Raw genomic sequence first — 24,550 nt, forward strand, 5'->3', positions numbered from 1 at the left:
GTTTGTGAGTTTTTCCTAATAAAAATCACGTTCTATAAATTCTTTTCCTAGTAAAAATTGTATTCAAATATTTAGCATTCAATGCTTTTTCCCATTAAAAATAACATATTATAAAGTTTTCTTTTTGTTTAGAAGTTGTAGTAAATCGTTTGGTTTTCTAAATTTTTTCGTATTAAAAATCATGCTAAGTAATTATTTTTTCTCTTAAAAATTGTGGTAAAATCAGTTCATTTTTTTTCTCATTAAAAAAATCATGTAAACTCTTAGTTAAAATTGTATTAAATCGTTTGATTTCAAAAATGTTTCCCTTTAGGCATCATGCTGTAATTTTTGTCCAAATGAAATTGGTTTTAAAATATTAAATTTTCTAATTTTTTCTATTAAAAATTAGGCAATATAGCATTTTTCTTAATAAAAATTATCTTAAATAATTCGATTTTTCAAGTCTTTTCCTAATTAAAAATCATGAAAACTATCATTAACATATTAATTTGGAATAAAAGTAATGGTTTGGAATTGATGTTAAAAAAAATTGGGTTTTTTTTTTACTGAAATATAGTAAGAATTCAAGGATGGTCTTGACGGTGTCTTTTTCCATCCTGACTTGCCAATACATGTGAACAAACAGACAGATCTTCCTGCCTATCTAAGGCAACTAGCTCTAGAGAGAATTGGAGAGATTCCGGGTGATGCGATACAGGTTTACACGGAAGGCAGTAGAGACGAATGTAACTGATCTGGCAGTGGAATCTACATCAAATTGCAAGACCATGACTTAAAAATTCAGAAGAGAAATCCCGACTACTGCTCAGTATTTCGCAGTGAGCTAATAGCCATTGATGAAGCGCCCTTGATTCTCCTTGTTTCTTTCCCGTGAGTAGTATACCGCGCGATCTATGCGGCGGAAGTGACGTCACAGTCAGCCGGAGCTTATTTCTGCCCCAACCGGAAGTTGTTTATTTCTGCCCACATACAAACCGGAAGTGACTTATTTCTGCCCGCCCATAAACCGGAAGTTGCTTATTTCTGCCCGCTTGCTTATTTCTGCCCGCCTGAAAATCGAAACTTCGTCTGCAACGTCATGGGGAGCTTATTTCTTTTTTTCTTAAGCCTAATATATTTTTAGTTTCGGTTTTTGTTTTTAATTTAGTTTCGTTTTTTTAAATATTATTTAATTTATTAGTTTATTGAGGGTTTTTATTTTTAATATTAGTTTTTAAGGATGGCAACGCTTAGAAACTTTGTTATTTGGGGAGATATTGTATATTATGAAGTTATGACGTCATCTTTTATTACATAACACATAAATAATATCATGCTTTTGATCTAGTGGCGCCATCTATGTGAGAATTTTAGAAATAAAATAACTTTGAATCTAATTTAATATTTAATTCTGTTTTAATATTATTTATTGAATATAATTAAGGCTGAGGATTGAACTCACGCCATCAAAAAGCCTTCGTGGGTCAGTAGTTGGATATCATAACCACTGACCCACGAATGCTTGGTTAGATACGTGTTAATAAGTTAAACTTTTGTATTCTGAACACGTGTATAAATGAAAAGGATTTGATATCGATATCATCCTGCAGTTTCATCGATATACTTTTCACTTAACCTTTGACAGTTATTAAATAATTATTTCTGCACCTCTTAATGTTATTATAACTTTCTCTGGATGGCAACGGTACTGACCATACACGTGTTCAGATTTGACGTGTTTTGTGTGATAACACAACTACTGGTTACAGAGCGAGTCATTCTGATAATATATAACAAGCTAGATCTTGGGCTATGACGTGTGTGTTGAATTCAGTTCCTTTCACTTGCACTGGTAAATAGTTAAGCATGTGACAGCTTAACATTTTTCTGATTGGCTGTTAAAGTTATACTTTCTTGGTTTGGCAACTAGAAGGATAGAGTGACTAAATTTCCTCCCCCTCTTATATTAGTATTTCACTTGTTCTTCTGTTGTGTCTCGATTAAGTTTTTGAAAAGTTTTTCAATTAACCATTTCGTTATGGACGGTTATTTAAAGAGAAAACATGCTGAAACTGAAGTAAGTACTATTGATTTCTTAGTAATTTACTATGCTTTTAAATTTATTGTTAATAGAATTGTTTTATTTTAACTTCTAGCACTAATTCGTTTTTAGGCAGAGCATGTGACAAAACTTAGTTAACTTTAAAAAATTTTTAACTACGTTATTTTTATTATATTGATGATAAATAGTATATTGATAATGTTAAATAGTATTATTTCTAAAACTACTGAGATGCGTTAATCTGTATCTTTAATTAACCAAGATAAAGTAAATTGTTTTGTACATTTTAATTAATTATTTTTATTTTGTTAATAATAAAAATTACTCATCTTCTTAGTTACAAATTAGGAATAGTTATTATTTTTTTTTCATTGCGTAATCTAAATGAAGTTAATATTTCTTAAATTAACTTTCTATTTGTTAAAATTTATTAAGTATGTCTACTGTGAATATTAAAAGTATTAGAATTAAAGGTATATTAATTCTAAATTAATAAATATTAGTTTATACGATTAGGTATTTTTATCCCTATCATTTGGATTTACGGCTATCAATGTTGTCATTTTTGAACCCAGAAGACAATGGAACTCCTAGATCTTGAGACAATACATGTCTTCGAAGTGGACTTTGTGAGTACCCATGTTATATGAGGAGGAAGACTACGAAAACCTCTTACCCTTAGTCCGACGACAAATAGTGGGATTGGTTTCGTTAACCAGTATCCTGTGAATGTACAGAGATCAGAGGAAAACTTAAGGTTTTAATAAAATAAATTTGAATAATTTAAGAAATACTATATGAATTCTAATGGTGTCATCTATACTTAAAATGTTAGAAAGAGACTATATTAATAACTCTTAATTTTAGTTATTTTTTAACGTAAATACAGTTGATATAAATGGCTATAATTATTGTTTACCTATTTAATATTACCTATTATTAACCTATTCAATAAAAAAATACACCCTTTAATAATTAATACCAAAAAGTTTCATAAAAACTAGAAACTTATTACAAAAATATAAAAATTATTTTTGAAAAACTAGAAATTTTTCACAAAAGTAAAATTATTTTCTGAAATATTAGAAAATCTCCCTCAGTAATAAAAATATTTTCTAAAAACTAGAGCATTTTGTTAAAAAGAATAAATAACGACATAGTTATATTATCAATTATATATTAAATTTCCTTAAAATTTCAAATGAATTATTTTAAATCTAAGAAACATGTAATGGGAATTTTTGCCGCTTTAAATTCAATTATATTAAAAACATGTAATGGGAATTTATCGTTTTATTACGTCGTTTTATTCAGTTATTACAATATACGATTCATTTATTACAATTACGTCGTTTTATTCATTTATTTCATCGTTTTATTCGTTTTATTACAATTTAATATTATAATAATGCAAATAACTTACTTTATTTTCAAATTAGGAGGTAATGTTAAACTAACTATAGCCTTTCTATTTGAAAGTATATATTTAAATGATACTGATTACAGAACTTGAACATGTTATCTATTTCTCACAAAATTTTACAAAGATAATGTCTGTCCGGGACGTTTGGGGCTTATCCACGTTTTATCAATTAGTCATAATAACATAGTGCTTCATACTTGTTATAGAACGTGGGAATAAAATTATTTCTTAGAAAATTGTTAAGAAACATATGATGTATGCTCGCAGAAGTGATTGGGTGAAACTTTGAATATAATGTTATTTATTTTATTAAAATATATTTTGTCTTTATTGATAATTTTCACATGTGAAAAAGTTTATATTATCAAGAAAAAATTACACTCTTTAATAATTAATAGAAAAAGTTTCAGAAAAATATATAGAATTTTCTGAAAAAGTAGAAGATTTTAGCAAAAACTTAAATATTTTTATAAAACTAACAAATTTTAACAAAAAAAGTAAAAATATTTTCTTGAAAGAGAATTTTTTTTTGTAAAAGCATAAATATTTTCTTAAAAGATAGAAAATTTTTAACAAAAAGTTAAAAATTTTTCTTAAAAGATCGAAAATTTTTCTAAGAACATAAATATTTTCCTAAAAGATAGAAAATTTTTAACAAAAAGTTAAAATATTTTATTAAAAGACAAAATTTTTTGCAAAAACGTAAATATTTTCTAAAAAGAGAGAAAATTTTGTGAAAAAGTTTGAAGTATTTTTATAAAATTAGCAAATTTTTAACAAAATGTTTAAAATATAGAAGATTTTTTGTAAAAACATAAATATTTTCTCAAAAGATAGAAAATTCTGTTAAAAAGTTTGAAATATTTTCTTAAAAGTGAACGTTTCATATTTGTTTTTGTAAAAAGATTTATTTTAGACAGAACTCAGGAGGTAAAGACTTTTACTTTGCAAATAAATTCTTAATCGTAGTAATCGAAAGGAGTTATGAACATTATCATAAACATTTTAACTGTGTGTTGTTAATTATTTTTCTTGGTGTCTCAAAATTTTCTTTCTTTTATTGTAGGAAGGAAACAGAAAAGGATTCTCAGCTTTAGTCATTGATTTTGAAGGTTTTCAACTTTCATCAGGGGCATACATTGTCAAAGAACTTGCTTTTCATGCTGTGAAAGGTAATTCCATTACCGGAGTGTGTACATTCCAACCACCGTTTCCGTTTGAAGAACTTCCAACACAACAGAAAATGCAATATTCTTGGACAGTCCGAAATATTCATCAAATAGATTGGAACCAAGGAGAATTACCCTACGTTAAATTTCATACTATGTTGACTTTTTTGTGTGATATGTATTCACATATCTATGTGAAAGGACTCGGAAAACGGAAATTTTTAGAAATTCTAACCGGCAGAGTGTTTTACAGTTTGGAAGATTTTGGCTGTCCTAAAGTAGATGAACTGATACCAACTTTTTCATCGTGCACTATACATTCACTAGATTTTAAGCATTGTGCTCTCGTTAAAGCGAAAGCATTTGGACGATTTCTACAAGACCTATAAATAGGACAAGCACTCGGAATTCAGCATAAAGTTGTTCCTGGAAGTAATATAGTAAATCTTATAAATGACTTTTTTGCGAAATAGAAAATCAGCTCCAGTGGGGGGAAATGTATTTTTAAAAACATTAAACGATGTTCAATTACCAGCAAATTTATATGCAAATAGAAAAATTGTATAGTAAAAATAAAATTTTTAAGAAAGCCGTGATGTATGCTCGCAGAAGTGGCGAGGTGAAACTTTGAATAAAAATGTTATTTATTTTATTGAAATATATTTTGTCTTTATTGAGCATTTTCACAGGTGAAAAAGTTTATATTATCAAGAAAAATGTCACCCATTAATAAATAATACAAAAAGTTTCAGAAAAATATCTAGAACTTTTTGAAAAACTAGGAAATTATTACAAAAACATAAATATTTTCTTAAAAGATAGAAAAAGTTTGAAATATTTTTATAAAACTAGCAAATTTTTAACAAAAAGTAAAAATATTTTCTTAAAAGAGAAATTGTTTTTATAAAAACATAATTACTTTCTTAAAAGATAGAAAATTTTTAACAGAAAGTTAAAATATTTTATTAAAAGAGAAAATTTTTAGTAAAAACATAAATATTTTTTCTTAAGAGATAGAAAATTTTGTTAAAAAGTTTGAAATATTTTTATAAAACTAGCAAATTTTTAACAAAAAGTTAAAATATTTTCTTAAGAGAGAAAATTTTTTTTAAAAACATAAATATTTTCTGAAAAACTAGAAAATTTTGTTAAAAAGAAATAAAAATGTTACATTATTTCCTAATTCATTAAGATTTTAAGATGATTACTTTAAGTTAGATCAATAAATATTTTCTATAAAATCATTTTAACAGCTATGCGAAGATAGCCCCCGAAAATGAGGAAACTCAAAAATTCAAACTGCATTCGTTTGACCATTTTTTGACCACAAATGACCACCTTTTAAATTTTTTTGACCACCCTTATTTTGGACATAATCCTGAAAATTAAATTCGGGGGCTAACTTCGCATTTTCTCGCCAAATGAATAAAAATCAAATTTTTATATTGTATTCGTTTGACCACTTTTTGACCACAAATGACCACCCTTTAATTTTTTTTGACCACCCTTATTTTGGACATAATCCTGAAAATTAAATTCGGGGGCTAACTTTGCATTTTCACGCCAAATGAATAAAAATCAAATTTTTATACTGTATTCGTTTGACCACTTTTTGACCACAAATGACCACCCTTTAATTTTTTTTGACCACCCTTATTTTGGACATAATCCTGAAAATTAAATTCGGGGGCTAACTTCGCATTTTCACGCCAAATGAATAAAAATCAAATTTTTATACTGTATTCGTTTGACCACTTTTTGACCACAAATGACCACCCTTTAATTTTTTTTGACCACCCTTATTTTGGACATAATCCTGAAAATTAAATTCGGGGGCTAACTTCGCATTTTCACGCCAAATGAATAAAAATCAAATTTTTATACTGTATTCGTTTGACCACTTTTTGACCACAAATGACCACCCTTTAATTTTTTTTGACCACCCTTATTTTGGACACAATCCCAAAAATTAAATTCGGGGGCTAACTTCGCATTTTTTAGAAAAATATATAAAAATCCCATTTTTATATTGTACTTGTTTGACCACAAATGACCACCCTTTAATTTTTTTTGACCACCCTTATTTTGGACATATTCCTAAAGATAAAACTGGCATGAAGTTAGTCCCCAAAATTCAGGAAAATAACAAATTTCAACTGCACTCGTTTAACTGCACAACATTTTTGACTACAAATGACGACCTTGAAGTTTTTCCGACAATTCTTATTTCAGTCTTTCTTTTAGCGATATCAATATAATATATTTTAATTATAGCTGACATCTAAACGTAGTAATGATCAAAAACTTTTTCTTGCAATATAAAAATTTTAAAAATAAATTCCAAAACGACTAAGTACTTCAAATGCAATGATTATAATCCATAAAAAAGAGGAATGCTAAAAACTATAAAGTTTTGTTCAAATTAATCGTATCTTTATTTTCTGCAATGTTATTTTAAAATTGTTTTACAAGTAGAAAAATAAAAGTTTAATAAGATGTAGTAAATCTAAAACATTTCTAAAACAATTATTAAGTAGTTATACTGTTTAAAAACATTTTTCTCAATAATGATATATAAAATTTAACATATTTCCTCTGTAAAAGAGTAGAAATAGTTTCATAGCAATAAAGTTATTTTAGAAACCAACCATAACACCTTTTTCTCCAGTAGTGTATTAGCTCGCATCAATATTATATATATATATAGATAGTAAATAGTTATTCTTCTTTAGCCATGGTACATAAAATTAGTTATATTTTAAATTAGCATACAATAACAAGTATTATTTAGCTTTACTATCTAAGAATTCTTCATTAGCATTTAGGCATTTTATTTTAAAAAACATTGATTTTTGTAAAATATAGAAATAATTATATACAAAATAGAAACACATATCTTATCACTATATTAAATTACATTCTCAAATCTTAGAGATTACTTCTTCTCAAATCTTAGAGATCTTTAGATTTACTACATCTTATTAAACTTTTATTTTTCTACTTGTAAAACAATTTTAAAATAACATTGCAGAAAATAAAGATACGATTAATGTGAACAAAACTTATACATATAGTTTTTAGCATTCCTCGTTTTTATGGATTATAATCATTGCATTTGAAGTACATAGTCGCTTTGGAATTTATTTTTAAAATTTTTATATTGCAAGAAAAAGTTTTTGATCATTACTATGTTTAGATGTCAGCTATAATTAAAATATATTATATTGATATCGCTAAAAGAAAGACTGAAATAAGAATTGTCGGAAAAACTTCAAGGTCGTCATTTGTAGTCAAAAATGTTGTGCAGTTGAACGAGTTAAACGAGTGCAGTTGAAATTTGTTATTTTCCTGAATTTTGGGGACTAACTTCATGCCAGTTTTATCTTTAGGAATATGTCCAAAATAAGGGTGGTCAAAAAAAATTAAAGGGTGGTCATTTGTGGTCAAACAAGTACAATATAAAAATGGGATTTTTATATATTTTTCTAAAAAATGCGAAGTTAGCCCCCGAATTTAATTTTTGGGATTGTGTCCAAAATAAGGGTGGTCAAAAAAAATTAAAGGGTGGTCATTTGTGGTCAAAAAGTGGTCAAACGAATACAGTATAAAAATTTGATTTTTATTCATTTGGCGTGAAAATGCGAAGTTAGCCCCCGAATTTAATTTTCAGGATTATGTCCAAAATAAGGGTGGTCAAAAAAAATTAAAGGGTGGTCATTTGTGGTCAAAAAGTGGTCAAACGAATACAGTATAAAAATTTGATTTTTATTCATTTGGCGTGAAAATGCGAAGTTAGCCCCCGAATTTAATTTTCAGGATTATGTCCAAAATAAGGGTGGTCAAAAAAAATTAAAGGGTGGTCATTTGTGGTCAAAAAGTGGTCAAACGAATACAATATAAAAATTTGATTTTTATTCATTTGGCGAGAAAATGCGAAGTTAGCCCCCGAATTTAATTTTCAGGATTATGTCCAAAATAAGGGTGGTCAAAAAAATTTAAAAGGTGGTCATTTGTGGTCAAAAAATGGTCAAACGAATGCAGTTTGAATTTTTGAGTTTCCTCATTTTCGGGGGCTATCTTCGCATAGCTGTTAAAATGATTTTATAGAAAATATTTATTGATCTAACTTAAAGTAATCATCTTAAAATCTTAATGAATTAGGAAATAATGTAACATTTTTATTTCTTTTTAACAAAATTTTCTAGTTTTTCAGAAAATATTTATGTTTTTAAAAAAAATTTTCTCTCTTAAGAAAATATTTTAACTTTTTGTTAAAAATTTGCTAGTTTTATAAAAATATTTCAAACTTTTTAACAAAATTTTCTATCTCTTAAGAAAAAATATTTATGTTTTTACTAAAAATTTTCTCTTTTAATAAAATATTTTAACTTTCTGTTAAAAATTTTCTATCTTTTAAGAAAGTAATTATGTTTTTATAAAAACAATTTCTCTTTTAAGAAAATATTTTTACTTTTTGTTAAAAATTTGCTAGTTTTATAAAAATATTTCAAACTTTTTCTATCTTTTAAGAAAATATTTATGTTTTTGTAATAATTTCCTAGTTTTTCAAAAAGTTCTAGATATTTTTCTGAAACTTTTTGTATTATTTATTAATGGGTGACATTTTTCTTGATAATATAAACTTTTTCACCTGTGAAAATGCTCAATAAAGACAAAATATATTTCAATAAAATAAATAACATTTTTATTCAAAGTTTCACCTCGCCACTTCTGCGAGCATACATCACGGCTTTCTTAAAAATTTTATTTTTACTATACAATTTTTCTATTTGCATATAAATTTGCTGGTAATTGAACATCGTTTAATGTTTTTAAAAATACATTTCCCCCCACTGGAGCTGATTTTCTATTTCGCAAAAAAGTCATTTATAAGATTTACTATATTACTTCCAGGAACAACTTTATGCTGAATTCCGAGTGCTTGTCCTATTTATAGGTCTTGTAGAAATCGTCCAAATGCTTTCGCTTTAACGAGAGCACAATGCTTAAAATCTAGTGAATGTATAGTGCACGATGAAAAAGTTGGTATCAGTTCATCTACTTTAGGACAGCCAAAATCTTCCAAACTGTAAAACACTCTGCCGGTTAGAATTTCTAAAAATTTCCGTTTTCCGAGTCCTTTCACATAGATATGTGAATACATATCACACAAAAAAGTCAACATAGTATGAAATTTAACGTAGGGTAATTCTCCTTGGTTCCAATCTATTTGATGAATATTTCGGACTGTCCAAGAATATTGCATTTTCTGTTGTGTTGGAAGTTCTTCAAACGGAAACGGTGGTTGGAATGTACACACTCCGGTAATGGAATTACCTTTCACAGCATGAAAAGCAAGTTCTTTGACAATGTATGCCCCTGATGAAAGTTGAAAACCTTCAAAATCAATGACTAAAGCTGAGAATCCTTTTCTGTTTCCTTCCTACAATAAAAGAAAGAAAATTTTGAGACACCAAGAAAAATAATTAACAACACACAGTTAAAATGTTTATGATAATGTTCATAACTCCTTTCGATTACTACGATTAAGAATTTATTTGCAAAGTAAAAGTCTTTACCTCCTGAGTTCTGTCTAAAATAAATCTTTTTACAAAAACAAATATGAAACGTTCACTTTTAAGAAAATATTTCAAACTTTTTAACAGAATTTTCTATCTTTTGAGAAAATATTTATGTTTTTACAAAAAATCTTCTATATTTTAAACATTTTGTTAAAAATTTGCTAATTTTATAAAAATACTTCAAACTTTTTCACAAAATTTTCTCTCTTTTTAGAAAATATTTACGTTTTTGCAAAAAATTTTGTCTTTTAATAAAATATTTTAACTTTTTGTTAAAAATTTTCTATCTTTTAGGAAAATATTTATGTTCTTAGAAAAATTTTCGATCTTTTAAGAAAAATTTTTAACTTTTTGTTAAAAATTTTCTATCTTTTAAGAAAATATTTATGCTTTTACAAAAAAAAATTCTCTTTCAAGAAAATATTTTTACTTTTTTTGTTAAAATTTGTTAGTTTTATAAAAATATTTAAGTTTTTGCTAAAATCTTCTACTTTTTCAGAAAATTCTATATATTTTTCTGAAACTTTTTCTATTAATTATTAAAGAGTGTAATTTTTTCTTGATAATATAAACTTTTTCACATGTGAAAATTATCAATAAAGACAAAATATATTTTAATAAAATAAATAACATTATATTCAAAGTTTCACCCAATCACTTCTGCGAGCATACATCATATGTTTCTTAACAATTTTCTAAGAAATAATTTTATTCCCACGTTCTATAACAAGTATGAAGCACTATGTTATTATGACTAATTGATAAAACGTGGATAAGCCCCAAACGTCCCGGACAGACATTATCTTTGTAAAATTTTGTGAGAAATAGATAACATGTTCAAGTTCTGTAATCAGTATCATTTAAATATATACTTTCAAATAGAAAGGCTATAGTTAGTTTAACATTACCTCCTAATTTGAAAATAAAGTAAGTTATTTGCATTATTATAATATTAAATTGTAATAAAACGAATAAAACGATGAAATAAATGAATAAAACGACGTAATTGTAATAAATGAATCGTATATTGTAATAACTGAATAAAACGACGTAATAAAACGATAAATTCCCATTACATGTTTTTAATATAATTGAATTTAAAGCGGCAAAAATTCCCATTACATGTTTCTTAGATTTAAAATAATTCATTTGAAATTTTAAGGAAATTTAATATATAATTGATAATATAAATATGTCGTTATTTATTCTTTTTAACAAAATGCTCTAGTTTTTAGAAAATATTTTTATTACTGAGGGAGATTTTCTAATATTTCAGAAAATAATTTTACTTTTGTGAAAAATTTCTAGTTTTTCAAAAATAATTTTTATATTTTTGTAATAAGTTTCTAGTTTTTATGAAACTTTTTGGTATTAATTATTAAAGGGTGTATTTTTTTATTGAATAGGTTAATAATAGGTAATATTAAATAGGTAAACAATAATTATAGCCATTTATATCAACTGTATTTACGTTAAAAAATAACTAAAATTAAGAGTTATTAATATAGTCTCTTTCTAACATTTTAAGTATAGATGACACCATTAGAATTCATATAGTATTTCTTAAATTATTCAAATTTATTTTATTAAAACCTTAAGTTTTCCTCTGATCTCTGTACATTCACAGGATACTGGTTAACGAAACCAATCCCACTATTTGTCGTCGGACTAAGGGTAAGAGGTTTTCGTAGTCTTCCTCCTCATATAACATGGGTACTCACAAAGTCCACTTCGAAGACATGTATTGTCTCAAGATCTAGGAGTTCCATTGTCTTCTGGGTTCAAAAATGACAACATTGATAGCCGTAAATCCAAATGATAGGGATAAAAATACCTAATCGTATAAACTAATATTTATTAATTTAGAATTAATATACCTTTAATTCTAATACTTTTAATATTCACAGTAGACATACTTAATAAATTTTAACAAATAGAAAGTTAATTTAAGAAATATTAACTTCATTTAGATTACGCAATGAAAAAAAAATAATAACTATTCCTAATTTGTAACTAAGAAGATGAGTAATTTTTATTATTAACAAAATAAAAATAATTAATTAAAATGTACAAAACAATTTACTTTATCTTGGTTAATTAAAGATACAGATTAACGCATCTCAGTAGTTTTAGAAATAATACTATTTAACATTATCAATATACTATTTATCATCAATATAATAAAAATAACGTAGTTAAAAATTTTTTAAAGTTAACTAAGTTTTGTCACATGCTCTGCCTAAAAACGAATTAGTGCTAGAAGTTAAAATAAAACAATTCTATTAACAATAAATTTAAAAGCATAGTAAATTACTAAGAAATCAATAGTACTTACTTCAGTTTCAGCATGTTTTCTCTTTAAATAACCGTCCATAACGAAATGGTTAATTGAAAAACTTTTCAAAAACTTAATCGAGACACAACAGAAGAACAAGTGAAATACTAATATAAGAGGGGGAGGAAATTTAGTCACTCTATCCTTCTAGTTGCCAAACCAAGAAAGTATAACTTTAACAGCCAATCAGAAAAATGTTAAGCTGTCACATGCTTAACTATTTACCAGTGCAAGTGAAAGGAACTGAATTCAACACACACGTCATAGCCCAAGATCTAGCTTGTTATATATTATCAGAATGACTCGCTCTGTAACCAGTAGTTGTGTTATCACACAAAACACGTCAAATCTGAACACGTGTATGGTCAGTACCGTTGCCATCCAGAGAAAGTTATAATAACATTAAGAGGTGCAGAAATAATTATTTAATAACTGTCAAAGGTTAAGTGAAAAGTATATCGATGAAACTGCAGGATGATATCGATATCAAATCCTTTTCATTTATACACGTGTTCAGAATACAAAAGTTTAACTTATTAACACGTATCTAACCAAGCATTCGTGGGTCAGTGGTTATGATATCCAACTACTGACCCACGAAGGCTTTTTGATGGCGTGAGTTCAATCCTCAGCCTTAATTATATTCAATAAATAATATTAAAACAGAATTAAATATTAAATTAGATTCAAAGTTATTTTATTTCTAAAATTCTCACATAGATGGCGCCACTAGATCAAAAGCATGATATTATTTATGTGTTATGTAATAAAAGATGACGTCATAACTTCATAATATACAATATCTCCCCAAATAACAAAGTTTCTAAGCGTTGCCATCCTTAAAAACTAATATTAAAAATAAAAACCCTCAATAAACTAATAAATTAAATAATATTTAAAAAAACGAAACTAAATTAAAAACAAAAACCGAAACTAAAAATATATTAGGCTTAAGAAAAAAAGAAATAAGCTCCCCATGACGTTGCAGACGAAGTTTCGATTTTCAGGCGGGCAGAAATAAGCAAGCGGGCAGAAATAAGCAACTTCCGGTTTATGGGCGGGCAGAAATAAGTCACTTCCGGTTTGTATGTGGGCAGAAATAAACAACTTCCGGTTGGGGCAGAAATAAGCTCCGGCTGACTGTGACGTCACTTCCGCCGCATAGATCGCGCGGTATACTACTCCCGTGGAAACGAGATATGGGTTCTGTCTGATAACAGAAGTGCAATGCAGCACTTGTCCAATTGGCAAAGTGTGAGAGATAGTGTTGGAGTGTCAATACTCAAAAAGTTAAAACGGCTTTCCATTTCGCATCAGATTCATCTGCAGTGGATTCCTTCCCACGTCGATCTTGAAGGAAGCAAGATTGCGGACACTTTGGCTAAAGCTGGTGCTTGCCAGGCCTCTATGTCGTCGGCACCCCTCACCTTTTTGGAAATCTTCTCAAAAATAAAACACAAAAATAAGACCACTTGGAATGTCCCCCCAAAGCACCCATGATATCAGTGCTCTCCACCTGGATACTCCCTGGCCCAAAGTTTTAATAGGCAGGAACAAACTATTCTTGCCCGCTTTCAAAGTGGTCACCTTAAATCAATGAAATTTTTGGAAGGATCCAAGAACTTTAAAATTTGTACCAACTGTTCTTCACTGAAACTGAAATTTGTACCAACTTGGTCTGAAGAACAGTTGGTACAAATTTCAAAGTTGGTACAAATTTCAATTGTCAATGGATCATCTGCTAAATCCCCTTGGTGAGCCCAGGCGTGCCTGGGACTCCCCAAACAGGATTTGGCAGATGATCCATTGACGGTGTTGAATTTTTTGAGGGTGTATAACGTCATGGACCTGGTCTAGCACTGCTGGCCAATGGGTGCGTGCAACAACACCAACAACAAGAATTCAAAAATGACCAATAATTTGATAAATGAATTATAAAAAACAAAATGAAATAGAAATGTACGATTTTTTTTCTAATCTGCTTCGGAAACTTGTCTTTATCTTGCCCAAATTATAGCATCATTAGCAAAGCTCGCGAACGGAGGGGGCGCTGTTAACTGAAAAACCATAAAAAGTGTTTTGCCATAGAATAGATGCTCAGGTTTTTGTTAACTTTACCCCCAAACTGCATCACGCTGTCAATGATAGTTTTATTACATAATTTTCCTACAATGTAATGAATCAACACTCAAAGTTATAAGAAAAAATTACAGTTCAAAATGTGCCGCTAACATATAATAACATGTAAAGCATATAGCTAACATATAAAATATAGTTACCTAGTAAATGACCTATATAATATGGTTATCTATTTTGCTTTAAACAGTTTATAAATATTAGAGAAAAAACTTACCTTATTTGTTTGAAGTAAATGTAATTTTTATTGCTTAATAATCATCCCAAATCTTCTGTTGAAAAATGCAGTTATCTCCATTATCTTTTCAAGGCTCTGATTGGTTAAAATTGATTTTCAAACTATCTATTACATCATCGATCTTCAATCGTTTACGAATTCCAAAAAAAATTTATTATCAGTTTCCTTGAATGGATGCTGGATACTCATCAATGTAGTCAACTCTCAAAATTAACTTAGTCATGGTTCTTATTAGAGTTTAATTGTACTTCGAGTTAACCAATTCAACCAATTTTGGAATTATTTTGAAAATGATCTGATCATTAATAAACTTCAATTAACAGTTACATTTGCCTACTTAAACTCATTTTTAGATTATCTATCTTTCTCATTTAAAAAGTAATGACACTATTTAAAAGTTGCTTCCAAAATTTATTAATAATTGGCAAATGTCAATAGATCCTTTCTTTTAAAGTTTGCTCATCCATAGTTTGCAAATGCTAATAGATCCTTTCTCCAAAATTTGTTTATCATCTCCCTTGAATGGACACTCATCAACGAACTTGGTATTCAACTTTCTAAATTGACTCAGCCATGAATCTTCTTACTGCTTAATTACACTTTGGGTGAACCAGTGAAACCCATTTATTTACCTTCCCCTTAAAAGCAGCTGCTTTAACGCGTAAAAGTTAATTTACAGCCTCCAAGAAACACTGAGAACAGTAATTTTATGTTATAATCACGCATAAGCCATTAAGTTAGCTTTTATACTTCATCAAGACCTGCTGCTGAAAATGGCCCATTAGCCTAATTGAGATCTCTACTACAAAGTTTCAACGGTATTTTCAGACCTCTTTACCCTGAGATTTATGAACAAAGCTTCAAAGATATTTTTTTTTATATAAAATGAATCTATAATTTAGTTCATTGTAACAAATTCGATTTGATTATTTCTGTTGTTTTTCTCTGGGGAATATATTCGATAGCAATTAATTTAAATTATTTATTTGAAACAGTTCATGATATTCTTCAATATTAAACCGGAGAATTCTGCAGTTTTAAACCGAAGAATCCTTTTTTTCTTCAACCTATGAGTTTTAATAATTAACTTTAAACCTATTCTATAGCATATTCTATATTGAAAGATGCATATTCTATTTTCTAGTAAATGATTTGTAATTAATAGGGAATAAGTATCAAAATCGATCGAAAAATATTTTGCTCCAACCATATTATTTAATGGCGTAGTTTTCCATCCGAGGCTTTTTTCACTAATAAGCCAAATTAAGAAAGAGACACGTCTCTCCAATTACATGCTAACGAATGAGGGTTGATTATTTTTCTCAACTAGAGAAGTTTGTTTATGGAAAAAGAACTTCAACCAGTTTCAATTCGCGATATAATAGATGATGAAATGTTTGAAAACTTAATTACATTTTTAGACAATATCTGCTGCCAACGGAATTATAATTAGTCATGTGATAGAAGTCACGCTTCATTTTGCTTAGATTTAAATAAAGGCTGTTCTAAAAGATAGTTTTGTGTAAACCTAAATAAGCTTTTACAAATGTACTTTTAATCAAACACTTTGCACAATTGGTCGGGTTTAGATAGTTTTAGTAAAGGTTTTGAAGTGGTTCTATCAATGGCTCTGAATTACAGAGACACCCGTTGTTAGTATTAATAAAAATTGGAGATGCGTTTTGTAAAACTAAAATGAAGGAAGATTACATACTTTCATGTAATTAGGTAAACGGTGTTAAGTGCTGTTCTTTATGGGTTATAACAAAAAATTTTCAATTGTATTACGGTACTGAAACTATAGCATTATCAATAGCAACTACTAAACAACAATTTTTAGAACCTCTTCTAGCTTAAATTAATTCAATGTTTGTATAATTGTTATAAATACAAAAAATGCTTCTATAACATGTTAAGAGATGTTTTTTTTTCTTCTGTAATGTATAAAAAGTGTAAATTTCAACAATTTACTAATGTTTTCCATATGCTAAGATAAAATGTAGCTAACTTTTGTATTTTTTATTATTACCTATTGGCATGCGTTGCTATAGCGAGCGCTGCTGTTTGATAATTTTTTTAGAATTCTTTTTTTCACTTTTAATTTTGTTATGCATTAAGTTGGTGAGTTAGTTTTTGAGATATAGAACCTCAGAGATCCCGTAAATACTTATTGAGTTGTGAATAAAAAAGAATTTCATCATTTGAACGATATTTTTGTTTTTATAGTTTTAATTAAGAATCAGAAATTCTAATCTACAGTTCAAACTGGATCGTTTTCAATACTAATTCAGGGGAATATTGCGAATAAAGAAGGTCTAAACTGATTGACACGGTCCCAAAAGTTAAAGTTGAGGCAAGAAAAAAAAACGTTGCCAATGCCTAAACTTACCGAGGCTGGAAAAGCCAAAGAGCGTAGACGGGAATACCTTAAGCGTTACACACAAACGGAGAAACGAAAGAATTCCGTTCGCAAACGCAAGCATGAAGCCCATCCCTCACAAAAGTACCGAAGTGGTTGAGATAATTGAACCCTACCGAAGAGCGATAGGTGGCTCTCCGAACCCCTTTCATGCAAATACGAGAACTGGGTTAGGGATAAAAAGATCCATTGTCAACGTACCCAATGACTTGCACAAGACCGTAGACTGCCTTCCACGTAATATAAATGATTTATTCACTATTCATGTGATATTGATAAAAAGCCTAGCTTTCAAATCATATTTCATGTATGAACTTGTGAATTCGAAACGGGTGTATGATGCAGTTTAAATTCTCCTTCAAACACCATTGTACCAATCCGAAAATTTTATTATTAATCTCGATTGGCTGTTCAATGTTAATTTAGCCATCAAAGGAATTTGCACAGAATGTGTCTGAGCTGCAGATTTAAATATGTCTGCGAAATTGTGTACAGAGCAGTTCAGGATTAACAGTTACAAGATATCCAAGATAAAAACACAATGAATTTGCTTTTCCAAAAAAAATTAGAATGAATAATAAATCTGTGATCGCCTTGCGGCTATCCTTATTTATTTTTATTTATTTATTTTTAATTTATTTTATTTATTTATTTATTTATTTTTAATTTATTTTATTTATTTATTTATTTATTTTTAATTTATTTTATTTATCTATTTATTTTTAATTTATTTTATTTATTTATTTTTAATTTATTTTATTTATTTATTTATTTTGAAGCTAGCTTTTTTTCCGTTTCAAACATTTCGCAAAAAATTTTAAAAAATGGATCTGATTCAAGAACAAAATAATTTCAAACGTCAGTTTCTTTCTCATGCCAATAAATTATAACATTTCACTAGATTGTTAATCTTTTCTTCCCTTTTTTTTTTCAATTTAAGAATGCAAACAACTCTCTAGTAAAGTTGTTTTCTCAACACTACAAAATCATAAACTAAAAGTAAATTTGTCATGTAGTCAGCTTTTTCTCAATACCACGAGATAGAAAAAAAGTCAGTAAACATAATCCATCTGTAATCTTCTAGTTTCCGTAAACTAGTTAACATTCAATAAGCAAATCCCATAAGACATCTGCTCTGAGAGAAAATTGCAGTTTGATTTTTCTTAACTCTTCCCTCCAAAGATTAACGATAGAATTTCCAGCTGTGTAAGTACTAAGAAACCATTTCTTTAATGCAATGTGCTCAAATTATTAATCACGACTGTTTTAGTGAATGTCACGTCTTACTCATCCACGGTCTTCGTTTCTATTAATAATACAGATTTTATTTATTAATTACCGTCAAATACTTGTTCTAGGAAATGTTTTCTGTTATTATAAAAATTTATTTATCACAGAAAGAAAAATAATGCTGCGTAAATACGTTATGAGTCGTTATCTAGGAAGATAAATTCAATTGTCGTTAGAGATTTAGCAAATTTAATGTTTTGTCGCGTAGAGGAAACTTAACGAATTTTAAGCATTACATCATAATATATTCTCAAACAACTTTATTCTAAATATGTATTTTTTAATTTTTATTGTTTAACCGTTGTTGAACAGCCGACCTAATTCTAGACAACAACGTACCCAATGTTCTACTTCCTGGTCGACTATCAATGCTTGTAATTTTGAACTCAACCCAAAAGACGAGAGAACTCCTGGATCAAGCATTGGAACAAACTAACCATCATGGAGGACTTTTTAAGAGAACTAACCCGCATTTACTTATATAGAAAGGAGAACCACGGAACCCTAACACGGTTAGTGCTGTGGCAAAAGGCTTCTAAGATGATATTTTACGTCAGCACTGAGGTCGGTGCGAGCTGAGAACAGAATTCGTATCAACCAGCAACCGTTGGAATTCGATCCTGGTTAACATTATTGGGAGGCGAGCGCTCTATCTCCTGAGCCACCGCGGCCCACATTAAATGAATAAGTAGCACCAACTGTAACGCTAGGTGGCGCAGTGAGCGCGATGCAGATGTGCGAGTAATCATTTAAACGCCGAAGAGAGAAGTCGTGCATAACAACTCATCAAAAAATCTTTCTGTTACCTGACGCATTTTCATCATGATATATTTTTTATTGACTGTTATTTTAAAGTAGTTGGTAAAGGTAGCCAACACATAATACCCTACTTTGAACTATTATTATACTATGCAAAATTGCTGCAAATTTAATACGGCTTAAATTAAAAAATATTTCCGTTTAAGTTGATGCACAGTATCATGAAACATAGTAGCATGTATCTTGAAACCATATGAAGCATCATATTTAAATTGCACCAAATGCCAACACGCTTCAATGCTTTCGACAGTGCAAATGAGATTTCATTCTATTCTATCAGCGATGTTAAACAACCGATTCATCCTGGATTTGTAAAGTCCTGGATCCTGGACATCTTGGATCAATGTTTATATTTTTAACTCTATTACCTTGTAATTTTGAATCTTATTATCCAGAAAACAATGAGAACAAGCTGCCCATTTGGAAGACTTTTCATAAGGAAAAGTCTTGTAAGAGGAAAACAGGTAAAACCTCTCAGGGTTAACGCGACACTAAACCCTGATTCGTCTACAAATGGGGATATTTCTCGTCATCACTGTAGGCTCTGAGAGCTGTAAGGGAATTGGCCAGCTGTCACTCGAATTCGAACTTTGATCGTTTCATTGGGAAAAGGGTACTCTATTGCATACCTGCCAACTTTTACGCATTTGGCGTAAAATTTTATTTTTACCTTTAAAGTGGTAGTAAATATGTGCTATTTTTTCTTTTATAAACTTAATTTTTAAATGATTTTGATCACCACTATTTTTAAAAAACTTACGCATATATAGTATTATGCGTTACTCTCCCCATGTTCAGCTCAAGTTTTTTCAATTACAACGTATTTCGTTGCTTAAAATTGAAATTTTAATTCCGTTTTAATACCACTGGGAAAAATTATAATTGAAGGAATTAAAAGTTGGCAGGTATGCTCTATTGCCATAAGGGTATAGATGGTATTCTTAATTAATTATTATTATTTGAATTTTTATTATTATTATTATCAGAATAGAGAATAGAATTAGAATACATAGAATTTTTATTATTAATTATTATTATTAGAATATATTATTAGAATTATTATTATTATTAGAATTAAGGGTATTCTATTGCCATAGAATACTAGTTGAAAAGTAACCAAGAAATTTTGAATAGCAAAGTTTATGGTAACATATTGTGCCGATTTAGTGCAGTTGTTCTAACAGAAAAAATATAGTCTAGTAAATGGCATTTTTCTAATCGTTTGCTCCGTATTGCACACAATAATGTTTGACAAATCACTTGATAATTCAAGCTGATATTTTGAACTGCAGAGAACATTTTGATTTACTCAATATTAAGTTTTCCGTAACAATCATCTTATACATACTGGCAATATTTTTATAACGATATATATTTTCAAAATGAAAGTTCTATTCTGCAAATAAAACTGATATCTTTAGATTTTAATAAATTGTATTGATCATTATATTAGAAATTGCAGATATACCCCATCAATATTTTTGACTACTAATTAAATTTTTTTTCAATTGTACTCTTACTTTATATTTCATTACTATTTACTAGTCTATAACGTAAAGCAAAAACCAAATAATAACTACTACGTTTTTATTAATTCGTTTTTTTGTTTGGGAGGGAGAATTCAGTCAGTTGAAATTTTTACCTCTTTTCAAGGTAACAAACATAAAACAAAGAAAAAAAATAACAAAATTAAATTAAAATTTTAAAAATTACTTTTTTTATTTGAGTTTATCAAAAAATAAATATTTTTATCAGATACTGAAAACGAAATCTATATATACTTTTTTAAAAATTTTGTTTGATTTATTATTAAACTGTTAATCCCCACTACTCGTTTTTTGATTGATAAATGCTTAATTTATAATGAAACTAATAACTTTACACTGTATAATGAATAATACTGTATAATGAAACTGATGCACTGTACTTATTTATTGCTATTTTTTTAAATATCCATATGATTTTCAATAAATTTTATCATCATAAACCGAAGAATTTTCTAAAAAAATTCAGCACATTTGGTAAATATCTCTATTTATAGTATATTCTAATGGATATACAGAATGACGTAATATTAAACTATGTTATAATTTTGAGTGAGAAAATACACTGTAAGAATATACGGATTGAATTAAGGTATCGCCACTCAGGGTGCTGGTATTTTTTACCGTAAAATCAATTTTACCGGAACATGTCACAGAACAAAAAATCTCATACATTTTTACGGTAAAATGGATTTTACGTAAGATGCACCCAAAGTTCCAGTATGTCAAACATAATTTGATCCGGATTCTTTTTTTACAGTGTAGTGTAATAATAAGAAAAACAAAAACAGGTAATCGTAAAATTTGAGTGACACTGTAGTGATTGATAATTAAAGTAAGGTTTAAAGGTAATTGAAAAGAAAGAGATTCAAGTAAATAAACTTTTATTTAAGAAAAAAATTTCTCCATTTTTTCATACTTCGAGAACAAGTTACAGAACAATGAATTATTTCCTTTCTACGAGTCTGTTTTAAATCTATTTTTGAATCTTTTCTTCCTATATTTATTTTCTTCCCAATAAAACAATGTAAGAAACATATTAAATCGAAAACTTGTGTAGGGAAGAAACTATTGAAAGAAAAAGAACATTACTTTAAGGGATTGAAATGTATTGATGCACGAGAAAAATTCATATCTTTTTTAAAATATCGAAACTTTTGAAAAAAATAATACTTCAGCACCTTGCTTCTTTAATACAACCTGCATCATTCTGTTCTCTCTACATTCTTATTATATTTTTATTTCAAACAAAATCAAATTTACATTTGAATATTTTAATTAGGAAAAACTTACATTTAAGAATGATAGTTGCTAAAATATTGTAATTATATTATTTAAAACAATAGCTTTTGTTTGGAAGTAACATTGCTTACATAATAAAACATTTAACAAAATTTTATTTTCTTGAACTTTGATTAAAATACTACATTCATATGTATGTGAATTTTTGATGCCATTTACTGATAGGCAGATTTTTTTATACAAAAAATAAATCTATTTCCTTATTTTTTATTTAATTTAGTTTATTTTATTTTATTTTAAATTAGTTTCATCGATATTACAAAGCATATAATATTTAAAAAAATTAAGTCTTTAAAAAACTGGTACTTTTTCGTACTTTACTTTATATGTCTTTTTCATGGCGCATTACAGTAATTTTTGCCAAGAAAATCAAGGAAGATAAATTACAAAATATTTGATTGCGGCATTCAATTAAAAGATTTTACCTTAACGGCTTTACTAACTTTAGCAACAAAAGCGTAAAATCATGTATTTTTGACATTTAATAACTATGGAACAAACATACAGAATACCAGTTTTGATGGTTAACAAAATATTGGAATTCAATCAATTCCCTACTAGAAAAATTTAATTTAGTTTATTATGGTTCATATAAGCCATAATTTAAATATTTAACTGAAGCAAGAGTTTACGTATCAATCATACGTATACCTAAGCAATGGGAGACATTTGTTGATTTGTGACGAAAGTAATTGAAATTTAAGCGATTTTTGAAAGTCTCTTTAATTTACTAGAGCGTCATTATATTATACTAGGAGGCTCCGCCCCCTTCTCGCTAACGCTCGCCAACCCCCGAGAATTGCTAAGCAATCCTATGTGGTTCACGACGTGAACCATGGCTCGCTGCGCTCGCTCGCCAATGGACACAATGTTCCAGCACAAAGACATAGTGTATTATCATCAAAGACATAGTATTTTATCATCAAAGACATAGTATTGTACTTATGTAAAAGAATTCTATCAATGTTCTTATTGGTTTTTAAAAAAGTATATTAGCTATTTAGATTGCACATGGTGAAAAAATCAAAACATTAGCTAAATTAAAAACATATTAGCAAAATAGATTATCAAATATTGCAGTTACTCACCTAAATTCAACTAAATGTGTATAATAAATTAGTTAATGCTAGAAATTCTGAAAGTTTTAGAAAAAAATTTTATTATTTAAAAATATAAACTTTAAACCCTAACTTTTCCTTGTGAGATAATAACCCTCAAAAAGTCTTTCATTTTCAAGAACACAAACATTTGTTTTATCGCCAAATGAAATATTTTTTGGTGATCAGCATTATTGAAATCAATTTCTATATTAATTAACATTTGTAATAAAGTACATAACATTTTAGAACAAAATGAGGATGTTTTACATGCAATAAATTAAAATGCATGGCTGTTAGCATTACCCGAGAAATACCACGTGGAGGTCGCCATGCTGCATTTCTAATCGGGGAGTTTTGATTTTGGCAGTTCCCCTTGCCTACTGCTAATAGAAGTTTCAATTAAATTTCTTCCAAAAAACATTTTTTTTCTGCAAAGCTCTAAGAAATTAACACTAAGCATTTAGAATTTCTTTGAAAACACAATTATAGATTTGGCATCTTGGAGCAATTACTGAAAGGCTGTCAAATGACTTAACTCTTGACAGGCCAACATAAAATTGTCCATGACTAAAAACTTGTTTCGAATATTTTCCAGAAGAATTCTTTCTTTGGCCCAGAAGTAAGCATTACAATAACTACATTGTTCCGTCATTCAGCCAATATTATACTCTTCGACATCTACTATTACATCTTGAAAAGTTATTATTGCACTAGATCTCTGCAATCTACGTCTTCCATAATATTCCTCAACACTTTCTTGGGCTCTTCGAAAACGTTTTCTTTCGTTACGTTTAAAAGCCCTAGCAGCTTCACTAATATTCTGCATTTTAAAGCGTGAAAATTCAATGCATAAATAAACGCGAAATATAAAAAAAATCAATACATTCAATACAAACACTTAGACGTTTTTTAGACGTTTTGGTAGCTCCCAGTAGAAAAATATCAATTCAACAGCGGCCTTTTAAAGCATTCTCACTTCAATTAATTAATTAATTCCTAATTGAGTTTAAATTAAATATTATCATGTTTTTAGGATATGAATCTGAATTGAACAACCTGATAATGCTCACTCTGGTTATTGTTTCCGTTTTTAAAAGAGCTATATGTTGAGCCAGTTTAAATTAAATATTATCATGTTTTTAGGGCATG

At 28.2% G+C, this 24,550-nt stretch overlaps 3 protein-coding genes across 3 annotated transcripts in view; 2 read left to right on the plus strand and 1 right to left on the minus strand.

Annotated features, from left to right (window-relative positions):
• Positions 1-24,550, plus strand: part of LOC107457355 (inactive tyrosine-protein kinase RYK) — a 185,137-nt gene that overhangs the window by 73,112 nt on the left and 87,475 nt on the right. The window lies entirely within an intron of this gene.
• LOC147808218 (uncharacterized) lies at positions 1,587-5,173 on the plus strand. The gene is made up of 2 exons (XM_087166658.1): positions 1,587-2,059; positions 4,534-5,173. Exons 1-2 carry the CDS (start codon positions 2,021-2,023, stop codon positions 5,023-5,025), a joined length of 531 nt encoding a protein of 176 aa, XP_087022784.1. The 5' UTR covers positions 1,587-2,020; the 3' UTR covers positions 5,026-5,173.
• On the minus strand, positions 9,440-13,027 carry LOC147808219 (uncharacterized). The gene is made up of 2 exons (XM_087166659.1): positions 12,554-13,027; positions 9,440-10,079 (listed from the first exon to the last, which is right to left on the minus strand). Exons 1-2 carry the CDS (start codon positions 12,590-12,592, stop codon positions 9,588-9,590), a joined length of 531 nt encoding a protein of 176 aa, XP_087022785.1. The 5' UTR covers positions 12,593-13,027; the 3' UTR covers positions 9,440-9,587.

This window comes from Parasteatoda tepidariorum, chromosome 6 (assembly GCF_982258835.1).
Source record: "Parasteatoda tepidariorum strain Cologne lab strain chromosome 6, Ptep-v5.0, whole genome shotgun sequence".
Taxonomy (NCBI): Eukaryota; Metazoa; Arthropoda; class Arachnida; order Araneae; family Theridiidae; genus Parasteatoda; species Parasteatoda tepidariorum.